This window comes from Maniola jurtina, chromosome 6, assembly GCF_905333055.1.
Source record: "Maniola jurtina chromosome 6, ilManJurt1.1, whole genome shotgun sequence".
In the NCBI taxonomy this organism is placed as follows: Eukaryota; Metazoa; Arthropoda; class Insecta; order Lepidoptera; family Nymphalidae; genus Maniola; species Maniola jurtina.
In genome coordinates, this window is record NC_060034.1 from 11881437 (window position 1) to 11902176 (window position 20740).

General features: G+C 37.2%; 3 protein-coding genes across 5 annotated transcripts in view; 2 read left to right on the forward strand and 1 right to left on the reverse strand.

Moving 5' to 3' along the window:
• LOC123866409 (phosphatidylinositol 4-phosphate 3-kinase C2 domain-containing subunit alpha) overlaps positions 1 to 1735 on the forward strand; it is a 30637-nt gene extending 28902 nt beyond the window's left edge. For both annotated transcript variants that reach the window (XM_045907960.1, XM_045907961.1), the window contains exons 29-31: positions 36 to 229; positions 534 to 676; positions 1082 to 1735. In XM_045907960.1, the coding sequence (XP_045763916.1) occupies positions 36 to 229; positions 534 to 676; positions 1082 to 1345 (601 nt within the window). In that variant the 3' untranslated portion in view covers positions 1346 to 1735. The remainder of the gene's footprint in view (positions 1 to 35; positions 230 to 533; positions 677 to 1081) is intronic.
• A 1590-nt stretch (positions 1736 to 3325) lies between these two features.
• On the reverse strand, positions 3326 to 12197 carry LOC123866434 (lipase member H-like). Of its 2 annotated transcripts, none has more exons than XM_045908003.1 (6): positions 12120 to 12197; positions 6309 to 6484; positions 5516 to 5646; positions 4816 to 4997; positions 3937 to 4089; positions 3326 to 3690 (listed from the first exon to the last, which is right to left on the reverse strand). In XM_045908003.1, exons 1-6 carry the CDS (start codon positions 12172 to 12174, stop codon positions 3344 to 3346), a joined length of 1044 nt encoding a protein of 347 aa, XP_045763959.1. In that variant the 5' UTR covers positions 12175 to 12197; the 3' UTR covers positions 3326 to 3343. The 2 variants fall into 2 exon arrangements, with proteins under 2 accessions (XP_045763959.1, XP_045763958.1); XM_045908002.1 differs by lacking the exon at positions 12120 to 12197 and adding an exon at positions 6791 to 7257.
• LOC123866421 (heparan-alpha-glucosaminide N-acetyltransferase) overlaps positions 9110 to 20740 on the forward strand; it is a 31793-nt gene continuing 20162 nt past the window's right edge. Inside the window, exons 1-2 of the mRNA XM_045907981.1 lie at positions 9110 to 9473; positions 19115 to 19245. Coding sequence (XP_045763937.1) covers positions 9288 to 9473; positions 19115 to 19245 — 317 coding nt within the window. The 5' untranslated portion in view covers positions 9110 to 9287. The remainder of the gene's footprint in view (positions 9474 to 19114; positions 19246 to 20740) is intronic.

Here is a 20740-nt window from a genome sequence, read left to right on the forward strand (position 1 = left end):
CTTGTAATATCGAGCTAACAGTTCCAATGTTATAGTTTACCCATCGGTCTGCACGTGGGTCGCTCCAACGTGCGCCAAGTCGCTGAGAAGAGGTTCACCGACGTGCAAGCGTTCCTCACGTCGCTGTTCAGCCTGGCGGACGAGATCGCGCACTCCGACCTCGTCTACACGTTCTTCCATCCGCTGCTGAGGGACCAGCAAGACGTCGAGCCTCAGAGGTTGAGGAAAGGTAAAAGGGACACGTATATATTTTTTTTAATTACTAGTTTTTCCAAACACGTTAATGTTGCAAAGTTGATTTACTGTCGCAAATCTTTTAGCTATAGTCTTTTAGCAACGGCAATTACGGATAATATCCTGTTTTAATTTAATGTGTATTTAAATTTGTATCTTATGTGATATGCTTATCATTAGAAATTGGCAATATCAACCGTATGCGGAGGAAAATAAAGCTGAGTCCAATTTGATGTGCTTCGGTTTTAATCCATGGGCATGCGTACTTTGATTCCTAACCTTAATTCTAATCGTTCTAGGAGAGTCGGTCGAAGCAGAGAACAGCGGTTCCGGATCTTTAAAACTGTCAGTACAGTACTCGGGCGGAGTGCTGTCCGTGCTGATTCTGCACGCGCAGTCTTTGCCTCTCTCACAAGGACTGCCGCCTAATCCCTACGTCAAGGTAAGAGTCGGCAACCGGTATTGTGCCTAATTTTGTTGCATACAAACTCCAAACTAAAACAGCAGATCTAAATGTATGTTAAAGCCTCGATAGCTCAACGGTTAATAAGCGGACTGAATTCCGAAAGGTCGGTGGTTCGAACCCCACCCGTTGCACTATAGTCGTACCTACTCCTGCCACAAGCTTTACGCTTAATTGGAGAGGAAAGGGGGGTATCAGTCATGAATTAGCATGGCTAATCTTCTTTTAAAAAAAAATGTTTATCCCTTTCATATTGCTCCCTGCAGAAAAGGATATCACTACAGTTAGATCTGTCAATGATTGCCTAGAACTAATGAATTGATGATATTGATGCTTCCCAGAATTAATAATTACAAATATGTAATTACAATTTCGTAATTTCAGGTGTACCTAGTCCCAGACCCGAACAAAGAGACGAAGCGAAAAACGCGCGTACTGAAGCGCAACTCGCATCCATCTTTCATGGAGATGCTCGAATACCGCCTTCCGCTCGAAGTCGTCAAGAACAGAAGCCTCCAAGCGACTGTCTGGAACTACGACTCGCTACAAGAGAACCAGTTTCTAGGCGGCGTGGTGATACCTCTGAACTCGCTGAATCTCAGGGAGGAGACGGTTGCGTGGTACCCGCTCGAGTACATCCCGCGGTAGCTAGTGCTGGCGCGCTCCGCCATTTGGACCACGGACGGGCCCCTTCGCTGAGTCGTGGTCGCAATACGGATGCGCCCTATACTATAATTTCATGTATTAGAATTGTCGAATGAGAGACGCGTTGTATTGCTGCCTTCGTGGCTTAGTTTAATATTTTACTATTGTACGAGCAAATAGTTGACCATGCTTAAAGTGCGGCGAAACCAGAGGCACATCTCCTAACTTGTGTATACATTATACGTGCACTATTGTACGCAAACTGACTGGCACACATGTTTTACGCGAATGTCCAAGCAACTCGGGAAACAAACTAAGCAACTAGGTGGAACTATGAGTTATGACTCTCCACAAGAGAACCTTGTAGCGAGAGTTCCTTGGTGGCGTGGTGATACCTCTAAACTCATTGAATCTAAGAGAGGAGACGGTTGTTTGGTATACCAAGCGCTAGCTAGTGCTGGCGCGCTCCGCCATTTGGACCACAGGCGAGCCCCTTCGGTTAGTCGTCACAATACAGTTGCGCCCTACACTATAATTCCATATTATTTAGAATTGTCAGTTTGAATCTGAGAATACAGCGAAGTGTTTTGAGTGTTAGTGAGTTTTCGACTAAACCTGAAATATGATGAAGAGGGGTGCATTCTGCAGCAAAACAACGTCGTATTGCTGCCTGTCTTAATTTAATTTCTTATGAAGGTGTATTACTTGCGTGTCAGGCGGGCGGCGTTTCCCCCATTTCATCTGTGTCGCAGTATAAGTGTTCTACTTGGAAGATTTAATTCTTTTCGGTAAGAACTGAATAGATGCTTGTTCACGTACCTCGCAGGCGCTGTAGCGACTCGGTCGCGAATATATCAAACATACATATGAAATATCACCCGAGTGTTTACATACAACTCGCACGCTTACATAATAAGCTCCGGCACTTCCCTATGAATTGGAGTCGAGCAGAGGCGCATAGTCTCTTTTGATAACAACTTAAGCTCAGCTTTATTTTGCTATTAGGAAAACTAGAAAAAAAGTCGATTGTCGATCTTTTACTCGATTGTTGTTTTGTGAAGACGAATAAATTGACAATCGATTGTACATATTTTGTTGGATTCAATTGATTGATTTTTTTTTTGCAACAATCGCCCATCCGCTAATCCGGACCCTATTCGAGTTTTCTAGATCTGATTTTTTTCTTGGACTCGGATTGGATCACGGATGCAGTGCGTAAAGAGCCTACTAGCCGCACGGCGCACCCGCATCCGAGTTGTACGTAAATACTCGCATAGTTAAAGGTAGACTGAATGTTTTTTAAAAAATCTTGTACATAAATAACTTTTTAGATAGTTTTTGTATGAAATACCTAGCATGAATTATATCCTCTAACGGAAACATAAGCTATTTGTTGTATATTATACTTACATATTATTATAATAATGATTATTTGTATTTGTACGTTTATTAAATATCTGATGTATGGTCCTTTGGTTTTATTTTTTAGAATTCAAAATTTCTACATGAGTAATTTTTCTATAGGTCTATCGCTTGACTGAGACAGCTCGTTAGGTGGGGTGCAAGCTGTAGGAGGACGACAGCGGCGTGGAGAGTCTTGAGTCAACTATAATATCCCCGCAACGCGTACCCTACCTCACGAGTCATCTCAGTGAAACTAGGTCACTAGGTATAGGTAGGATATAGTAGTTGGCAGCTTGATACAGTCCAGCTGGTTTAACTTTGCATATTACGCTCGCAATGCAGTCAGGAGCGCTGGCAGAGTGAACTAGAGTGAGGAAACTCGGGTTGATCCTGAATTTGACATCTGTCAAATAGTAGGTTAGGGGTGAAATCAAAGATACCTATAGTCCGTGACTTTCAACTTGTAGTAAAGCCTCGTCGTTTTGTTACAAGTTTTCTAACTGTCGATAACTGTGGTGCTGGTGATGCTACGTGTTTCAATTTCACGGCTTAAGCCATTTTCTTCAAATAAAAGAACAGTTTAAAAATAACATTTACTCATACAACAATATCCTCATCAGGAGTGAGATTCAATAAATAATGATTTGCGGCGAACTTTCTCGGTTTAAGACCCTTTTCCCCCAGATAAAACGGGTGCGATTCCATGGTAGGTAAATAGTAAAGTCCTGGCCTACTGAAGTTCGTCTTTGGACCTAACACGTTAATTTCTATGTGTTCCTGGTAACAGTTCCCGCGTCGCACATCAGCCAAGGACGAACAACGGACTGCTAGGAATTTGTCTGTTTCGAAGTTCGCTATGATCCAGTAAATGGCTGCTCGTACGTGACTGCACAGTTGGAGACAGGGAAGTAGGTAGTTTAACTCCATTGCTGGCTGGAATTCGCCTGGAAGAGAAATACAAATTTCCTAAACTAAACTCATAAAATTAGCTAAGGCGCATAAAGATGTGGGACAAAACGCAAAAATTTTCAAAAACTAAGTTTCTAAAAAAATGTTTTGTTAGTTCGTTTTTAGTGTGGTCCTGCGTAACAAACTTTTTCGAAACATGTTTTCTAAAATCCTATAGCTTTGGTCACAACTCTTAAACTATTCTACAAAGCCAGCGCGTTTAGTTTTTGCTAAGTCTGTACCTCCATTGATATAGAAGTCCACGTGTCCGACAGGTTCGGGCAAGCCGAAGCCGTCGATGTTGGTATGAACCGCGTCCACTTTGTGAGCCACGTCCGAGTGAATCCTCTCGCCGCGTGGTAGGTTGCGGAAACATGGTCCAGCTGGGTCCAGACCTGCATTAAATATTTACATAAGAGAATTGATAAAGCAAGCGCCCCGGACGCTCGGATGGGACGCTGTGAATACAAAATGTATGGCACTCTATGGACGAAAACGGTGCGGGCGCTTGTTGTGTTTCTATTCTAAAAGAGGAAAGATGTAATTTATAAACTCTGACACTCTGAACCGATTTTAATAATTCTTTCACCATTAGAAATCTTTATCCAGAAGTAACATGGGATGTACAATTACCTACAGATGTATAAGGGTACAAAGTCGCAGGTAAAAGCTAATCGTTTAATATCTTGGTATCTGTACACGGAGATGGTCTCAACATCACCGAGTACAGATACCTAAATTGTGACCTCTGTTAGGCACCAATAATATAATTATGCACGATCGTGAAATCACATCACACTATCACAGACACTATCACATCACACTAATATTATAAAGGCGAAAGTTTGTATGTGTGTGTGTGTGTGTATGTTTGTTACTCCTTCACGCAAAAACTACTGGACGGATTTGGCTGAAATTTGTAATGGAGATAGATAATATCCTGGATTAGCACATTTCCGGGATAAAAAGTATTTTATCCCGGAAAATCAAAGAGTTCCCACGGGATTTCAAAAAACCTAAATCCACGCGGGCGAAGTCGCGGGCAACGGCTAGTGTAAGATAGATAGGTAATTAGGTACATGTACTTAATTTATCGCATTTAGTAACAATAGGAAAGTTACCAGTTAATCTAGCAGGTTTGTAATGTGTAAGCTCGTGGTACCGCATCGCGGCATACGACGCGATGTGCGCTCCCAGACTGCCGCCGAGCAGTTCCAGCTTGCGAGGAGAGAGGCCTCTCCCCGTCAACTCAGCCAGAAACTCTCCTAACAGGTGTCCTAGCGGCTTCGTGAGGCGAGCTGCACTGTCAACAAGAAGAAAAGTTAGCCTGAGATCTATAGACCGCACTTTGCCTTTGCTCAGGCGTTATACCTCTGGAATAAATCTGTCTCGTTTTAACCTCTATCAAAATCAAAGTGCGCTCTATAGATTTCAACCTTAAAGCCAGGGGCGAATCCGGAAAATCACGCGCAAATTTCCACTGGTAGTACTTTTAAAAGTAACTGCAGTTCTATTTTTAAAAAGCCGGGTTCAGTTAAAAAGTAGTTTTTAGTTGTTTTTGCCGTAAATTGCCATGTTTTTTGATAATAACTTAAACAAGTTTTTGCAATTACCCACTTTTTTAAGGTTCCGTATCCGACCCCTACGAGACCTTAGCCAACGGGACCCTATTACTAGGCCTCCGATATCCGTCCATCCGTCAATCTGTCAGCGTGCTGTATCTCGTGAACCGTACCTAACAGGTAGAGTGTCGAAATTTTCACAGAATGTGATCCTAAAAAAATAAGCTGTGGAAATGCAGAATAGAAAAGAATTACGTACATAGGATAGCTCCGATGAAGTATGGGATAGATTTCCACAATGATGACGTTGTTGCCGCGATCAATGTAAGTGGCAGCCAATGTCCTCGAAATTGGCGAGAACGATGCGTCTAGGTAACCGCTTACGAATACCTGAAATTGAAAACAATATTAGTTAGGCAAGTAACTGGGTATCTATTAGTACGCGACAGGTCGTGATGTCAATTGGGGTGGGGATGCCCCGCACACCCGCGCTAACCCAGTGCGGGATAGCGCGGGGTGTGTGCGGGTGTGCGGGGCGTCGCCTGCCTCATACCCCGATTGCCATCTCGACTTGTCGCGTACTATACTTAGGTTCTAAAAATTAAAATAAACGGTATTTTTGTTTTTCTCATTAAAAGTGAGTTTAGTAGATTTACAAGATTGCTAAACATTTTGGTTTAGGATTTAATAAAGGCGATACTACATTTTGCCGTTAAGCACGTCGCATTCGGGTAGGTACCTTGACGCGTGCTTTCCACTGCTCCGTTTGTTGCATTCGGAGCTTCGGGGTTGAACTATAGAGCCAAATTCCACTGGCGTTATTCAGGACAAATTATAGACGGTAAATTCTTTGAGCCGTCCTACGGGTTCTAAACATTTTTCGCTAGTAAATAATTTAAACGGCTAAAATAAAAGTTTTTCGCATAATAAGTCGCTCTGATTAGGTTGATATTGAGACCGGATATTGAAACTGGGTATGTACCTACATTCAACATAAATTCCTCTCGAAGTTGCTTAGGTTCTACTCAAATTAATTTACAAATGAGGCTAACCACGGTTTTCCTTTTTTTGAAGTCGAGATGTTTCGCCACACACCCTGCCCCCTGCTGACTGAGCTGACACGTCGCTTCCTTGCTGCCCAGCCAGCCGCCGCTCGGCCATAGCGCGACCACGGTTAACGAATTTCTTGTTTTTTGTGATAAAGTGGTGTTTTTAGTCATTCCTGGGCCTGAAATTATTTACCTTTCTATATTTTTTATGCTATTAATTTTATTTTTAAAGAAATTATTATTATTAAGTAATAATGTCATCTCATCCTACGTCCATCGCTTCAATAAAGTTTTCTTGAAGAAACTGTTCTGTAGGCACTACTGGCGTCCAGGCTCTGCTCCCCGCGATTCACTTGATGTCATCAGTCATCACATAGTCAGCCTGGTAGTTAGTCCAACGGCTTCTTCCGATGGGGTTTCGCTATTTCGCCATCAAAAAAAAACACTATATAAACTAAAAATATAACAATTACATCAATACATACAGTCAGCAAGAAGGCCAGTAGGAGTTCCCGTGTCGGTTACGGCCAGAATAAACCGACATAACCACAGAAAAACAAAAAACGATTTCATATCGCTGATATATAAATAAAAAATCTCAATCCGCGCGATCTTTAACGCACTGTACGCAAAACTAAGCATCTATGAATGATGAAGTTTCTTATGAGAAGGTCATGAATAATTTTCGTAAGGCCTGCGCTTCTAATGCGTGTAGTTGGGCTAATTAAACCCATTCACACGCAAGCTGTGATTTGATGAGATACTAATTAAGAACACGGTTCTTCCCTAGACCTTATTTAAACTTTAGTATTGCCATAGGACCCATGGGTCTAAATAACATTGCGTCGTTTTCAAGCTTATTATGTAATGAAAGGCATTCTTGAAGTTGCGCACTACGCTGCCGTTGCGCGTTTTTTATCCGACTGCGCAACGCAAAGGAGTGGTTATGTGTTCATCACTTCATCAGTCTATACTTTAATATGTTTCTTTGTTTCTTTGTGGCGCATTAGAGATTAAACGCTGATTTAAATGATTCTTACACCAAGAGATTTGTATTCATCATTAAATACCATTCTAAGCTGCTACTGCTTCTTCTGCTGCTGGTTCTTCTCGGTAGGAACGGCATTCCGAACCAGTGGTAGATTATTTTGACGATTCAAAAGCACTTACAAGTTTAATTGAATAAAAATATTTTGAATTTGAATTTGAATTTTAAGACCCGAAACCACGCCGTTTAGAATTTTCGAGGCTTCCTATAGTTCTAAGTTTTATTTAAATTTTATTCCTTCGTCGCGTTCTACATAGCGACTAAAATGTATGGACCTTAAAGCTACCTAGGTGTGGATTTATCTTAATGATATTTGCACCACTAGCTTTGTCTTAATCTTGCGAGTAGGTATCTTACATTGAAGATATTACTATAAAAAAATAAAAAAAAATTTGCACTTAGGATTAACACCAGATGCAGTGCAGTCGAGTTATTTGTACTTGATGATTCAGGATTTAATACTGCAATATTATGCTGCTAATCTTTACCATCATACAATACACTAAATATATGCGCTTTTTCTATAGTTTATAAAAAAATGCAGATATTCGGCCGTATAAAATACAGGTCAAGCTGACAGCTGTGCCTCGATTTTGATATATCTTAGCTCAGTATTTAACTCTGACGTAGGAATATACGTCAAACTCCGAAAGTTTCGTCTAAATTGGTCCAGTGATTTTTGCGTGATGCACGCACACTCCACAGTACATCTTACCTACCTATTAATTTAATAATAAGCAGAAACATAGAGTTTCGTGCTGGTTCTTTTAAGTAAGAACTTAGCATATCGATTTCTGAACCAGTTCAGTGGTAAAACTCTTGATGACTTTGTAAAAGTTTACCTATTTGAACTAAAGTCGTTTCTATTTCTATACAGAGTAGAGAAATGGAATGGCGAATGACAAATCCAAACCGGGCAACTCAATCTGGCTTTGCCAGTTTTTCTACAAGATCAACTATTTAACTATTTACTACTGGCAAGTGTACAACTAGATTGATTTCCATCGCTCGGGAAACTTGCATCACACGTAGGACGTAGGGTTACCAGGCGGCAGGAATTTTCCTGATTTGTCCATTATTTTGAGATTATGTCAGGAATTAATCATGTTTCAGGATTTCATCAAAGGTACTACTATATACTACTACTTATATTATAAATGCGAAAGTGTGTTAGTTTGTTGGTTTGTCCTTCAATCACGTCGCAACGGAGCAACGCGAACGGATCGACGCAATTTTTTGCATGGGGTTAAAGACCTGGGGACTGGGGAGTGATAAAAAATCAGAATTTTCAGCAAAAATGTTTCAGAAAAAAAGAACAGAAATTCTCTTCTGTAATAATCCATACTAATATTATAAATGCGAAAGTGTGTCTGTCTGTCTGTCTGTCTGCTACGTTTTTACGGCCCAACCACTGAACTGATTTTGATGAAATTTGGTACAGACATGGGCTACATCCCGGGGAAGGACATAGGCTACTTTTTATCCCGGAAAATCAAAGAGTTCCTGCGGGATTTTGAAAAACCAAAATCCACGCGGGCGAAGCCGCGGGCATTCTCTAGTGTTATATAATTTATATTTTGTACCACCACAAAAAGGAAAACTTACAGGAAAATAACGTGTTCAGGGCTATCTGGTTACCCCAACCGTAAGCGAACGGCGAACCTCATCACAATGTGCAGTGATTTTTTCCAGCGAGTGGTAGAAAGCCAATTATTTACTAATGTGTAAGCGCGAGACGCGGGCACCGGTTGTACCGCCCGGCAGTACCAGTCCGAGCCTCCACTCACTAAGACGCCAGGCAGAAATGCAACCTGCTAATTGCAAGCTCGAATGATGACTGAATCGCTGATTTATTCCGAAACTTAAGTGATCCGTGTACGACTGTGATATATCATAACTTTTCTTTAAAATAATTCAAAGTTGAACTTAAGAAAATGAATGAAACAGTGACAGATACTTGGATGTGGCTTCGGGATGTGATGGGATCGTGGCTCGAAGACTCTGGTGCGGAAGAGCATCAGGGCCTGAATATGAGCGCGCTGAAAATTGACGAAGCTTACATCGTAGGAGTTTCGGACCGGGATGTCGGCGTCTATTCAGTTTCAGATGATTGTTTTCGGGTAAGTAGTTATTTGAAAACAACTGTAGGTAGGTAATCGGTATGTAGACAAGTATCCGTTTGCTGTGCAGACCCTGGGGAGTTTTATTGTAACATTTTCAGTTAATTAGAATATTGTACTTACGATGCTAAGCAAAATACCACTCACTGCCTGATTAATTTAATAACAAAATTATACGACTTACAAGTAGGTATGATAAATCTTGCGGACTTAGGCTAGAAGGTATATTTTGTATGGGATGTAGGAATCTGCTAAGGTATTTTGTGAAAATCCACCCTTATGGAGCAAGATAGGGCTCGTAATCTTTTAACCCCTATTTGTGATTTAGTACCTAGGTATAAAAGTATCGCTATAATTTAGAAACTGTATAGATTTTACTATATAAAGTTTACCAAGTAAAAGTTTAACATTGAAAGTTCGCACACAAATAACGTTCGAACTTTTGGACGCGCGTGCAAGTGCAAGGTCGCAGTCGGCATGAGTTTGTAAACACACATTCTCAAACTTAAATATACAGCGAATACCTACTTTAAAAAAAATATTGGTAACTGTGAAACCTAGACATAGAATAATAACCTAGGATATTTTTATAGGTCTAAGGTTCTTTCAATTGGGTGTAGTCTCTAGAGTAGAGGTAACCTAAGTCTTCATAATATTACCTTTCGATTAAAAAAATGTCTAAATTGCTATAGCGATTTTGCGTCTAAGTAGGTATGTAGGATAGTAACTTATAATATTAAAAAGGTAGGTATTTATAAGAAGCGTATTTTCCTCATGTTTCCTTCGCGATCTTTTATTCCTCCAGGCGCAAGGAAAGAAAGACTGAGTTATTAATAGATACCTATCTACATTTTTCATTAAGAGTTTCGCTAATAAATCATAGGTATTTTCCTCGCTACGTATCTTTTAGACAAAGGCACTCGAGCATGTCAATATAACGAGTCTTTTGGAACATGCCACAAACAAAGTATGTTAGTCAACTCTCAAGTGGCATGATAGAGGCACTAAATCGAAGGTTATAGGTTCGAAAACCTAGATATACTCGTAAATTGTGTAACGGATGTTTCATTAAATATGAATGAAAATAACCACTCTACACTTGCTTATTTACCTACATTACTCAAAACCATTAGATACATTGAAATACTTCTCGAACTTTTCAGCGTTGCCACAAGCAAAAGCTCTTAGAGCTTTTTTAATTACTACAGATTTCTGGTCTTTCCTTATTAGACATTTCAATTAGCATTCCGAAGTTCAAAATAATGGTAGAGATTACGTAGTCGAAATGGCTATTGGTGCAGAGTTGTCTGTCATCGAATTAGTAAAAACCTTGTTTACAGCAGATACTTATAGATATACATAGATATCTATATAGAGAGTATATGAAAGTGTAGAAGGTATTTGGATAATTATAGTTTAATCTATTTTTTAAAACATCTAAGTATCTACCTACTTAAATTCACTACATAATAAACTGAAATGTTAAAGGAATGCAATTTCAACATCTTCATTGTTCAGTATCTCATCCTGTACGAAAACTTTCGCTAATAAATTCCAACGTCTTTGCCAATTGGTAAAGGCGTTTTAATTAAGTTTTTTTTTATATTACGTTCATGGTAGGTTATATTATTTGTAAATTGTAAGTTATACAAACTAAAATACAGTGAAAGAAATCATGTGATACGCTGTTTAAGGACAAAGGGATCCTCATCGACGATTACATTCATTAGAATAATGAGACAGTCTGTCTGTGCGATTTGTTATCATACAGGATGCCTATCGCTATTGGATATTGAGAAAGCGGTAGTTTGACTAACATGATGCAAATACCTATGAGTGAACAATACAAATATTTGCGTCAACGTAACCCTACTCTCTACTCCTAAAAATTTTATTTTTAAATAAATCTAGGGACTCTAAGGCATTTCACGAAACTCTCTAAAAAAACAAAAAGCTGGCAAATACCTACCAATCAGATGTATTCATTCACTATTCATGATGCACTTAGTCGCTTAATTGTTTATGTAGGTATAGAAGTGTAATGAGTTATCCTGTACATGATAGGTACCCCTACCATAGACTTACGATTTTTTCGCTACGCTCCGTAAGTCTATGACCCCTACATAATATAGATTAGATACCATATACCTATAATCTACATACGAGTACCTAGTTTGTAGCAATTATTTATTCGTAAATAACGATTTCTTAGTCCTTCATCACGCTTGTGTGGTTTTGAAAGTTTTATTAGTGTTTTATATTTGATGCACACACGCACCGACTATATCATCATAATAATCAACATATGTTTATCAACAATAGCTAACTGCTGAAAAGATTAATCTTTTATAGACAACATTTAAAATAACTTTTGTTTCTAATTAATATAACGCACATATTTTCTTTTTACTTAGATAAGCCTAAAATTGTTTCATAATTAGTTTAATTATTTAGTCAGAGTTGGCAAGAGTTCGGTTTCGTATTAATTAGGTTACTATAGGGGTATACCTATTTACCTAATTTTTTTGTATTATTCTTGTGTTTCTATCGAATAAAGATTGTAATTTTGATTATCTTGATATCAAGGTTAATGATTGCGATTCGAAATGTATTACAGGGCTATGTTAGGGCATCGCCCGCAATTACCTATTGCCTGCCAATGACGACGTGTCATGGGAATTCCAGGGGAAACACATTGCATATTACAACCCCCTACATTGCGTTTTAATTTATAGTTTAATGATAGGTAATACCTACCGTAGGTACAAGAGTTTTGAATTTTTTTTACAAAATATTCCCCTTTTTCCCTTAAATATAATAACTAGGTGCCATTATGCGAAAACTGGTAATCCAACGGCTTGATCAATATTAATAATATGAAGGGTCCTACCGTCGCCTTAAAAATAATGTACGTCTAGTGCCCTTCATTTAAGTTTTACTTTCAAATCTTAGTGTGAGTTTGGAAGGTGTACACTGTACTCTTTATTCCTTTATTTGCATAATCCAATGAGACGGCAATCCGACATGACCGGAGGCAGAAAAGACGTATGGTCAGCGACTCTTGGTGTGCTCTTCTGACTCCTTTCGGCTTCCAAGCTCTAAAGCTCGCTGGTGATACAACGTGCTTTGGAACTTGGATTAGGCCAAGTTCCAAAATCGGTTCCAAACTCAATGACTTTTCTGCCGTCCTATATCTAATAAGCCAAAAATAATTTAAAGTTATCGTCAAAAAATATAAGAACTAAAAAAAGCGAAAAACTTATATTCCTAAAAAAAGTTAGACAAAACTAAAAACTAACTAAAACTCTTGGTCCTTCGTAACTTCCTGCTTTAGAAACATTAGTCTTTAAGAATCCCAACGTTTTATGGGAATAACTCAAAAAATATTTTTAGCAGCGGCTTTTTAAATGCAGTTTAGGGTCTGACCTCATGAATTCATGATTCACAACCAAATAAGCTGGCAACTATATCTACTTACCAATGAGAAATAATAGAGGACCTATTATCAAGTTCATCAATAGCTATAGTACCTACCTACGAGTAGGTACGTAGTACGTACGGACATACTCAATAATCAATGTATCTAACTTGGTTTAATGAGAACATAAAAATTGGTTTACTTTTTTTTCGTATTTGTGTCATGCATTGCGATCACGCGATTGTTCTCGTCTGGGAGAAATTACTGTGCGTTATCGAGATATGTGCAAGTGATGAAACGACCGACTACCTAACTGTTACAATAAACTCTATAAATACGCGTTTGAGATACTTACTAGAAAATGTTCAATACTCTATGAGGCCCGATACGTTATCAATCATACATGCTCAAGACTCCCACCAACACAAACAACCGAAAATTATAAATTGCCTAAAATAAGCCACACAACCTTAATGCCTTCCCATCGCAAACAAAACTATTAAGTATACCTAATGCCAATAGGTATATTAAGGCCTCTAGGTATACCAGCCATAATTTCAAATCTAGAGATGGCGATACACATTGTATCGGCATCTCTCTTAGACGCCCCTGAACCGGTTGCGAATCGCCACAGTGTAGATTAATCAGTATCGCATCACTTCTGCATTTTAATCTACGTACTTTACTGCAGTATTTACATATAACACCAGAATCGACTGCATTCGACTTCGCTAAGTTCATGTTCACACGTGTTAAGATTGCATGTACGTAAAATTATTTTTACAAGTAAAATGTTGTTTTATTTACTTTTTTAATCCACACTGATGCCACTTGGCATTAAATAGTAAACAGTGAAAAGTGTTCCCTAGTTACTGATTAAAATGATTTGAATATTATTTACAATCAATAGTTTAAATACTTTTATTGCTTTGTACACTTACCTAACAAGAAATAGCTAATGCCTATTGTTTTTAGTTTAGATTCATCTCTTTACAATCATAATATCAGGTATCTTTTACAACCTGCGTGTTTTACGTATGTGTGTGTATAGGGGTTTACTTCAGATTAAAATGGACTTAAATGTCCTTGATTTAAGGTCACAAATTCAATATCACCGATTTTACTTTCTGGTTCGGTTATACCTAAATTACTTAGCACCGAAATCCATACTTCCATACTAATCCATACTAATATTATAAATGCGAACGTGTGTCTGTCTGTCTGTCTGCTACCTTTTCACGGCCGAACAAACCGATTCTGATGAAATTTGGTACAGGATTAGCTTATATCCCGTGGACGGACATAGGCTACTTTTTATCCCGGAAAATCAAAGAGTTCCCACGGGATTCCTAAAAACCCATGCGCTAAATCGATTTGTGTGAAATTTGGTACTGAGGTAGCTTGCATCCCTGCAATTGACATAGGCAACTTTTTATCTCAGAAAATCAAATAGTTCCCACGGGATCTTTAAAAACCTAAATACACGCGGATGAAGTCGCGGGCATCCTCTAGTTATCTATCAAAGTTTCTATTTATTTCATTTCGATATTTATCGGGGTTGTAAAATGCTATTGTTTTATACATCGACATAATAAATTAATGTTCACGCGTTAGGTATTGCAAAAACAGCTGATAAGGATTATATTTATTTCAATACACCTGCAGCCATAACATGGCTTATATCTATTTATAATAGGCTATCAAGTATCCTTTTACAACTTATGCGCGTAGTATGAGATTTTAAGTCTAACAAAATTCGACCTTCAAAACATAATAACGTCAAGATTAAAATGGACCTAAAGGCCCTTGATTTAAGGGAAATATTCAGTATCTATCAATCACTGATTTCAATTTTGCCGTTCAACCGGTTTACCGGTTTCAATGTTTCCATTCACCCCACTGGCTGTAGATGTATGGACGAAATTGAGCTTTAAAACAAGGCTGTTAAGGTCCAATACCATTCTATCAACGTTGTAAAAACTCGTACAATACATAACGAGACACAGAGCATAATTACCTACCTGCTGAAACCCGCAGTGAAACATTTTATCAAATTTCGTAGAATTAGACCGTCAAAACACAGTAACATCAGGTTAAAATGAACTTAAATAACCTTAATTTAAGGTCCCAAATTCAATAACATCAATTTTAATTTTTGGTTCTGTCTGGATGGCTATACATGAATGGATTAACTTGAGCTATGAAACAAGGCTGCTTAGGTCTATTTCACGTTAACGTTTTCAATATAAACCTATCTGCCAGTTTTGACCAGTAATGTGGTGACCATTAAACTTGGCCTTGAAAAAGATACTTCATAAGGATGAAAGATTATATATAGTACGGACAAGTCCAAGTTTGTTACTAGTTGATAATAATAATAATCATTCATATTTACTTACATCTTATAGGTAAATTTAATTCTATATCTTATTTTTATATCTCAACAACACTTTCCACAATCATCATGTACAAATGAAGTCCTAGAAGTTACTATCATACAAGTTACTGTTTATTACATTTCGCTAATGACCGGGGTCGTAAAATCCTATTGTTCTATATTATCAAAACATTCACAGGAAAAAAAATATTTTACAAGCGTTAGGGGTGCAAAAACACCTGAAAGGTATTATATGCACCTGCAGCCATAACAGGATAACATTATAAAATATTTCGTTTTGTATAAAAAGCTGTTTTGTTTATAATCCTCGTTTTCGTTTATTCAATATGGTTACCTTACAAAGCAAGTGCGCTCGAGAAGTCAACAAAGAGATTATAATATTTTATAGCTTTTTTGTTATTTTTAGATTCGGGCCATTGATTTACATTTACAAATTTTAAATTTGTAGTAATTATGTTCTCTAATTCAGAAGCTTTGAGCTACCCTCTTCAAGCCTACCCCGCTTACTTCGCTCGGTCAAAAATAGTACTGCGACTTACTAATACAATGCAGAGTCTGAGCCTGGTGGTGATTTTGAAGTTTGAAAAGGTGCAATAGATTCTCTCTATAACGTAGACCCGTACTAAGACAGGATTTTGAGAAATCGGATCTGGAATTGACCAAATTATCGTGCAATAAAACTTCTCACGGACTAATGAAAGATATGAACAAACGATTTCAGTAGTTAGATTTTATTAATTTTCTTACATTTCGATTCAAAACAATAAAATCAGTCGGATAAATAGATACACTAATTTGACATTCCAAAACGAAGTAACTCTCATCTTAATAACAATTTGATGTATACTTTAAAAGTAACTGCATAAGGTAAGTTTTACAACAAATATTTTAACACCGATATTTCAGTGTTAGTCTAAGTGAGTGAGAACACAAAAGCCATTATGATCCTTTGTATTGACAAAGGCAAACACAATAGGATCTTTTATTTCTTGTAAATTGGACTAGCTTTATGACAAAAAGTAGGTATAAAATTTTGCTTTGCACATGTTCAACTTTTGGCTGAGATAATAAGGTCTAAGTTGAAGGATATTGAATAAGATACATACTTATTTTTGTATCTATAAAACATTTACGACACTACAATTTTTGGTCAAACTTATTATTGACTTATAATACTTAGTGACGTATATATATATCAAACCGGCCAAGTGCGAGTCAGATTCGCGCACCAAGGGTTCCGTACTAGGGTATTTTTTCCGACATTTTGCACTATAAATCAAAAACTATTAGGCTTCAAAATAAATAAATAAATCTGTTTTAGAATGTACAGGTAAAGCCCTTTTATATAATTCCCCACTTGGTATAGTTATATTACTTTGAAAACTGAAACACATTTTTTTTGTGATGTAACCATTTTATGGTTTTTGCCAAATTTCATGATTTTAGGTCAACAGGAAGTACCCTATAGGTTTTCTTGACATTCGGACATACATATTTTTCCTACGGAACCCTAATGAAAGATATCATTGCATAGCAAGTGAAGAAAATAATAATTATAACACCTTGGATAACCTTGGAAACATGTCGGACTTGAAATTTTATTTCATTTTCATAATCATCATGATCATCATCATCATCATCATTATCAGCCTGTGGATGTCCACTATTGGACATAGGCCTTCCCTAAAGAGCGCCACTACACCTGGTCCTAAGCCTTCCTCATCCAGTCACTTCCAGCCAGACGCTTTATATCATCAGTCTAACGTGCTGGAGGGCGTCCCACACTACGCTTGCTTATACGAGGTCTCCACAGATAGACAGATATACAGAGAGATAGACTGATAGACAGACCACAAAGTGATCCTATAAGGGTTCCTTTTTCCTTTTGAGGTACGGAACCCTATCAAATGAATCATTGCATAGGAAGTGAAGAAAGTAATAATTATAACAGCTTAGATAACCTTGGAAACATCTCGGACTTGAAAGCGGATGTCATTTTCATAATTATCATGATCATCATCATCATCATTATCATCATCATTATCAGCTTGTGGATGTGCACTGTTAGACATAGGCCTTCCCTAAAGAGCGCCACCACACCTGGCCTATTTATTTTTAATTTCAAATTATAAGTCCTGGTCCATAACGGCCAAATATTAGTTTCACTACACTGCAATCTACTATTTACTGAAATCTTTTAAAACTTAAATTATTTTTTAATATAATAAATGCACAATATCAACTTATCTTAAAATCTAGAAAAATCCTAAATAAATATACTTTATAACATAGAACTTAATTTACTACTCTATGGCATTCTTACGACATTCCACCTGAAAAAATGCTTATGAAACCCGATACAGGTCTTACCGCGCTGAGGCGACGGGTATGACTGACAAGATAACGTAATTACGGCCCATAACACTCAACAATAGGGTCGAAAATTCTTTGTACTCGCTCTGTACGCGATTTGAACAGAATAAGCGAGGAAGCGTGAAATCAATTAATTTAGAATATAATTTGAAATATAGCACTTACTGTGAAATGATCGGACCGAATTTTTTCTTTGATTGTTTTACACCTATGGTGAAAGTTACGTCTTTAAGAGCTTTGTCATTAAAGAGAAAAACCCAAAAGTCTAAGGTTTTAGACCAAACTTCTGATTTTTTTTCTATCGAGGAAAGTTTGTCCAATCATGTTTTTATCGGACCAAATCCAAGGGGATATAATGAAAAATATTATATATTAATTTCAAATTTTTCGATCCATGCGTTCCTAACTTATTTCCATTTTAGTAAACTTTAGTATCGACGAAAACGGAGACCGCCGCGTTAAAGCTTGCATAATAATAATGTGCTGATTGTTGACGTACCTACGCTAAGCCTGAGATTTATAGAGCGCACTTTGACTTTGCTCAGACTTAAAACACTGTTTAAACGGGACAGCACTATAATATCGCTGGCATAAATCTGTCTCGTTTTAACTGAAACTTAAGTCTAAGTAAAGTCAAAGTGCGCTCTATAGATTTAAACCTAAGAAGAGCTTTAACATATTGAGGTCTGTTGTGAAAACATGCCTATACCTTTTACTTTGCCATCACAATATGATAACGAAATGTTCTATTATAGTATTTTGAACATTTTAGGCCTTGAGGATGAGCAAACTAAAATCTCTAATACTAGAGGACGCGATAAAATGCCTGTGTCAATTACAGGAACGCAAGCTACCTCGGTACCAAATTTCATACAAATTGGTTAAGCGGATGAGTTTTTAGGAATCCCGTGGGAACTCTTTGATTTTCTGGGATAAAAAGTAGCCTAAGTCCGTTCCTGGGATATAAGCTAACCCTGTACAAAATTCGTTAGAATCGGTTAAACTGTTGGGCCGTAAAAAGATAGCAGACAGACAGACAGACACACTTTCGCATTTATAATATTAGTATGGATTAATTTACCTCTCCTTAATCGACACTGTAGAGTCGATTTGAAAAGAATAGTAATTTTGGCCAATGATGATGTTGCTCATAAGAAAGTCCTAATCATAACCATTACTTGGTCTACTAATATGTTTAAAAAGCCTGCCAAAAAATTTATCATTATAAAATTAAAAGAACGCAGCCCAAAATACTATTAAACAAAGTCACCTTTGACCGATCACCGAGTGCACTTCAGATAAGTGTTTTATTTTATTTAGTTTAGAACCGCCCACAGAATTACACAATCAAATTACCTATAAAAGTTATTCCTACGTGTTATATTTGTAGGTAGGACTTTGCCTGTACCTAACATACTTATTATAAACTTTACTGGATTATTTTTATTGCAGTGCCCATTCGAGCTTCAGAAAAATATATCAGCAGGATCAAGAGGTTGGTGGGTTGTGAATACTGCAAGGCGTTCAACATTGAGGGTGTATGAAGACGTCACAGAAGAATACATGACTGTTAGAAATACTTCGTAAGTGGAATTTTTATTTATTTTCAACAAAAAGATAACAATATCGGTTTCTTCGTGCTCGGCAAAAAATACGCCATATCAAAGAGTAATGAATTAAAAAAGAACACTTATAATAAATGTACCAAAAAGTTCGCAACTCAACTCTTGACTTAGGAGGCAGATCATTCCAACATCTGGTCGTCCAAAAATTAGGAACTTCCAGTATGTATTCCTTAAGAATTCATGGTATTAAGTGTTTAATGCCGTATACCTTTTCATGGCTTAACCGCTGTTCTGATGCTACCGAAAATTAGAAATATGCATTTTTCAGGGGAAAATAAAAAGAAAAAGTTCTTACGCGGACGAAGTCGAGGGTATAATTAAACTTTATAAGGCTTCTTATGATACAATCTTATTAAAGTGATACGATAGGTCACATTACATGAGGTATAACGTCAACACCATTAAAAAGTTCATTTTTACTTGAAACATCTCGCGAAGGTAGGTACCTATTTACTGGAAACCATTATGTCTCTATGCTGGAAACGTTTGATAAAACATAAAACGGTAACAGAATACTGAGTACTGAATATATAAATATAACATGTAAAATCGAAAAACTTTCATTTCTCAATGTAAACAGTAGGTAAAAGTACCTAATCTTTCGGTAAAATCTTAGGAATGCAAATTAACTGGACAGTTACGTAAAGGTACAGAGAATTGTTAATAAAGAATAATATCATTTAAATATAAGTAAGTATAACTATATTATATTGAAATGGGTAGTTATAACAATTGCCGTGACTTTATGTGCATGAATAGATATACAAATTATAATGTATCTACTTAATTTCCATACAAGGACTATATTATTATTAGGTCTACTACTAACAGTACATAAAGAAGTAAACTTAGGTTAGAAGAACTCAAAGTAGGCAGGTAAGTCTATCTATCTTCCATAATAACAAGAAAAGTTCTGACTCACTGACAGACTCATCAACGCTCCGCCCAAACCCTTCGACTTAGAAAGCTGAAATTTTGCATAGAAGTTCCCTTTATAATTTAAACAAGGAATAGGGCCAGATACACAGGAAAGAAGCCGCGGGCGGTCACTAGTTTAAACAAGAAAAAGTATAATATATTATTTTGATATAATATTCTAAAGTTTTAGATCAAACTTGAACACAGTCGTAAGAACGCAGAAAAATTTACTTAAATAGTTTCTTCATTAAGTATTTGGATTGTCAATGGTACCATAATATTTTTTTACTGCCGTAAACTATTACTCATACAATCATTATGAAGAAGCTTTTGATGCTAATGAATTACACACAGTCATTGTCTTGACGAACAATTAACTCGTTATAATATTTTAGTAGGTAGAGTATTTTTCCCAGCTCTCTAAGGTCTTTGGTCAAGTGATACTGATATTTTCCATGATTAAAGAGTCTATTGGTTAGTTAATTAACTATCTAGTCTTTCCTAGTTCCTGTATAATAATTACTTATCTGCGCTA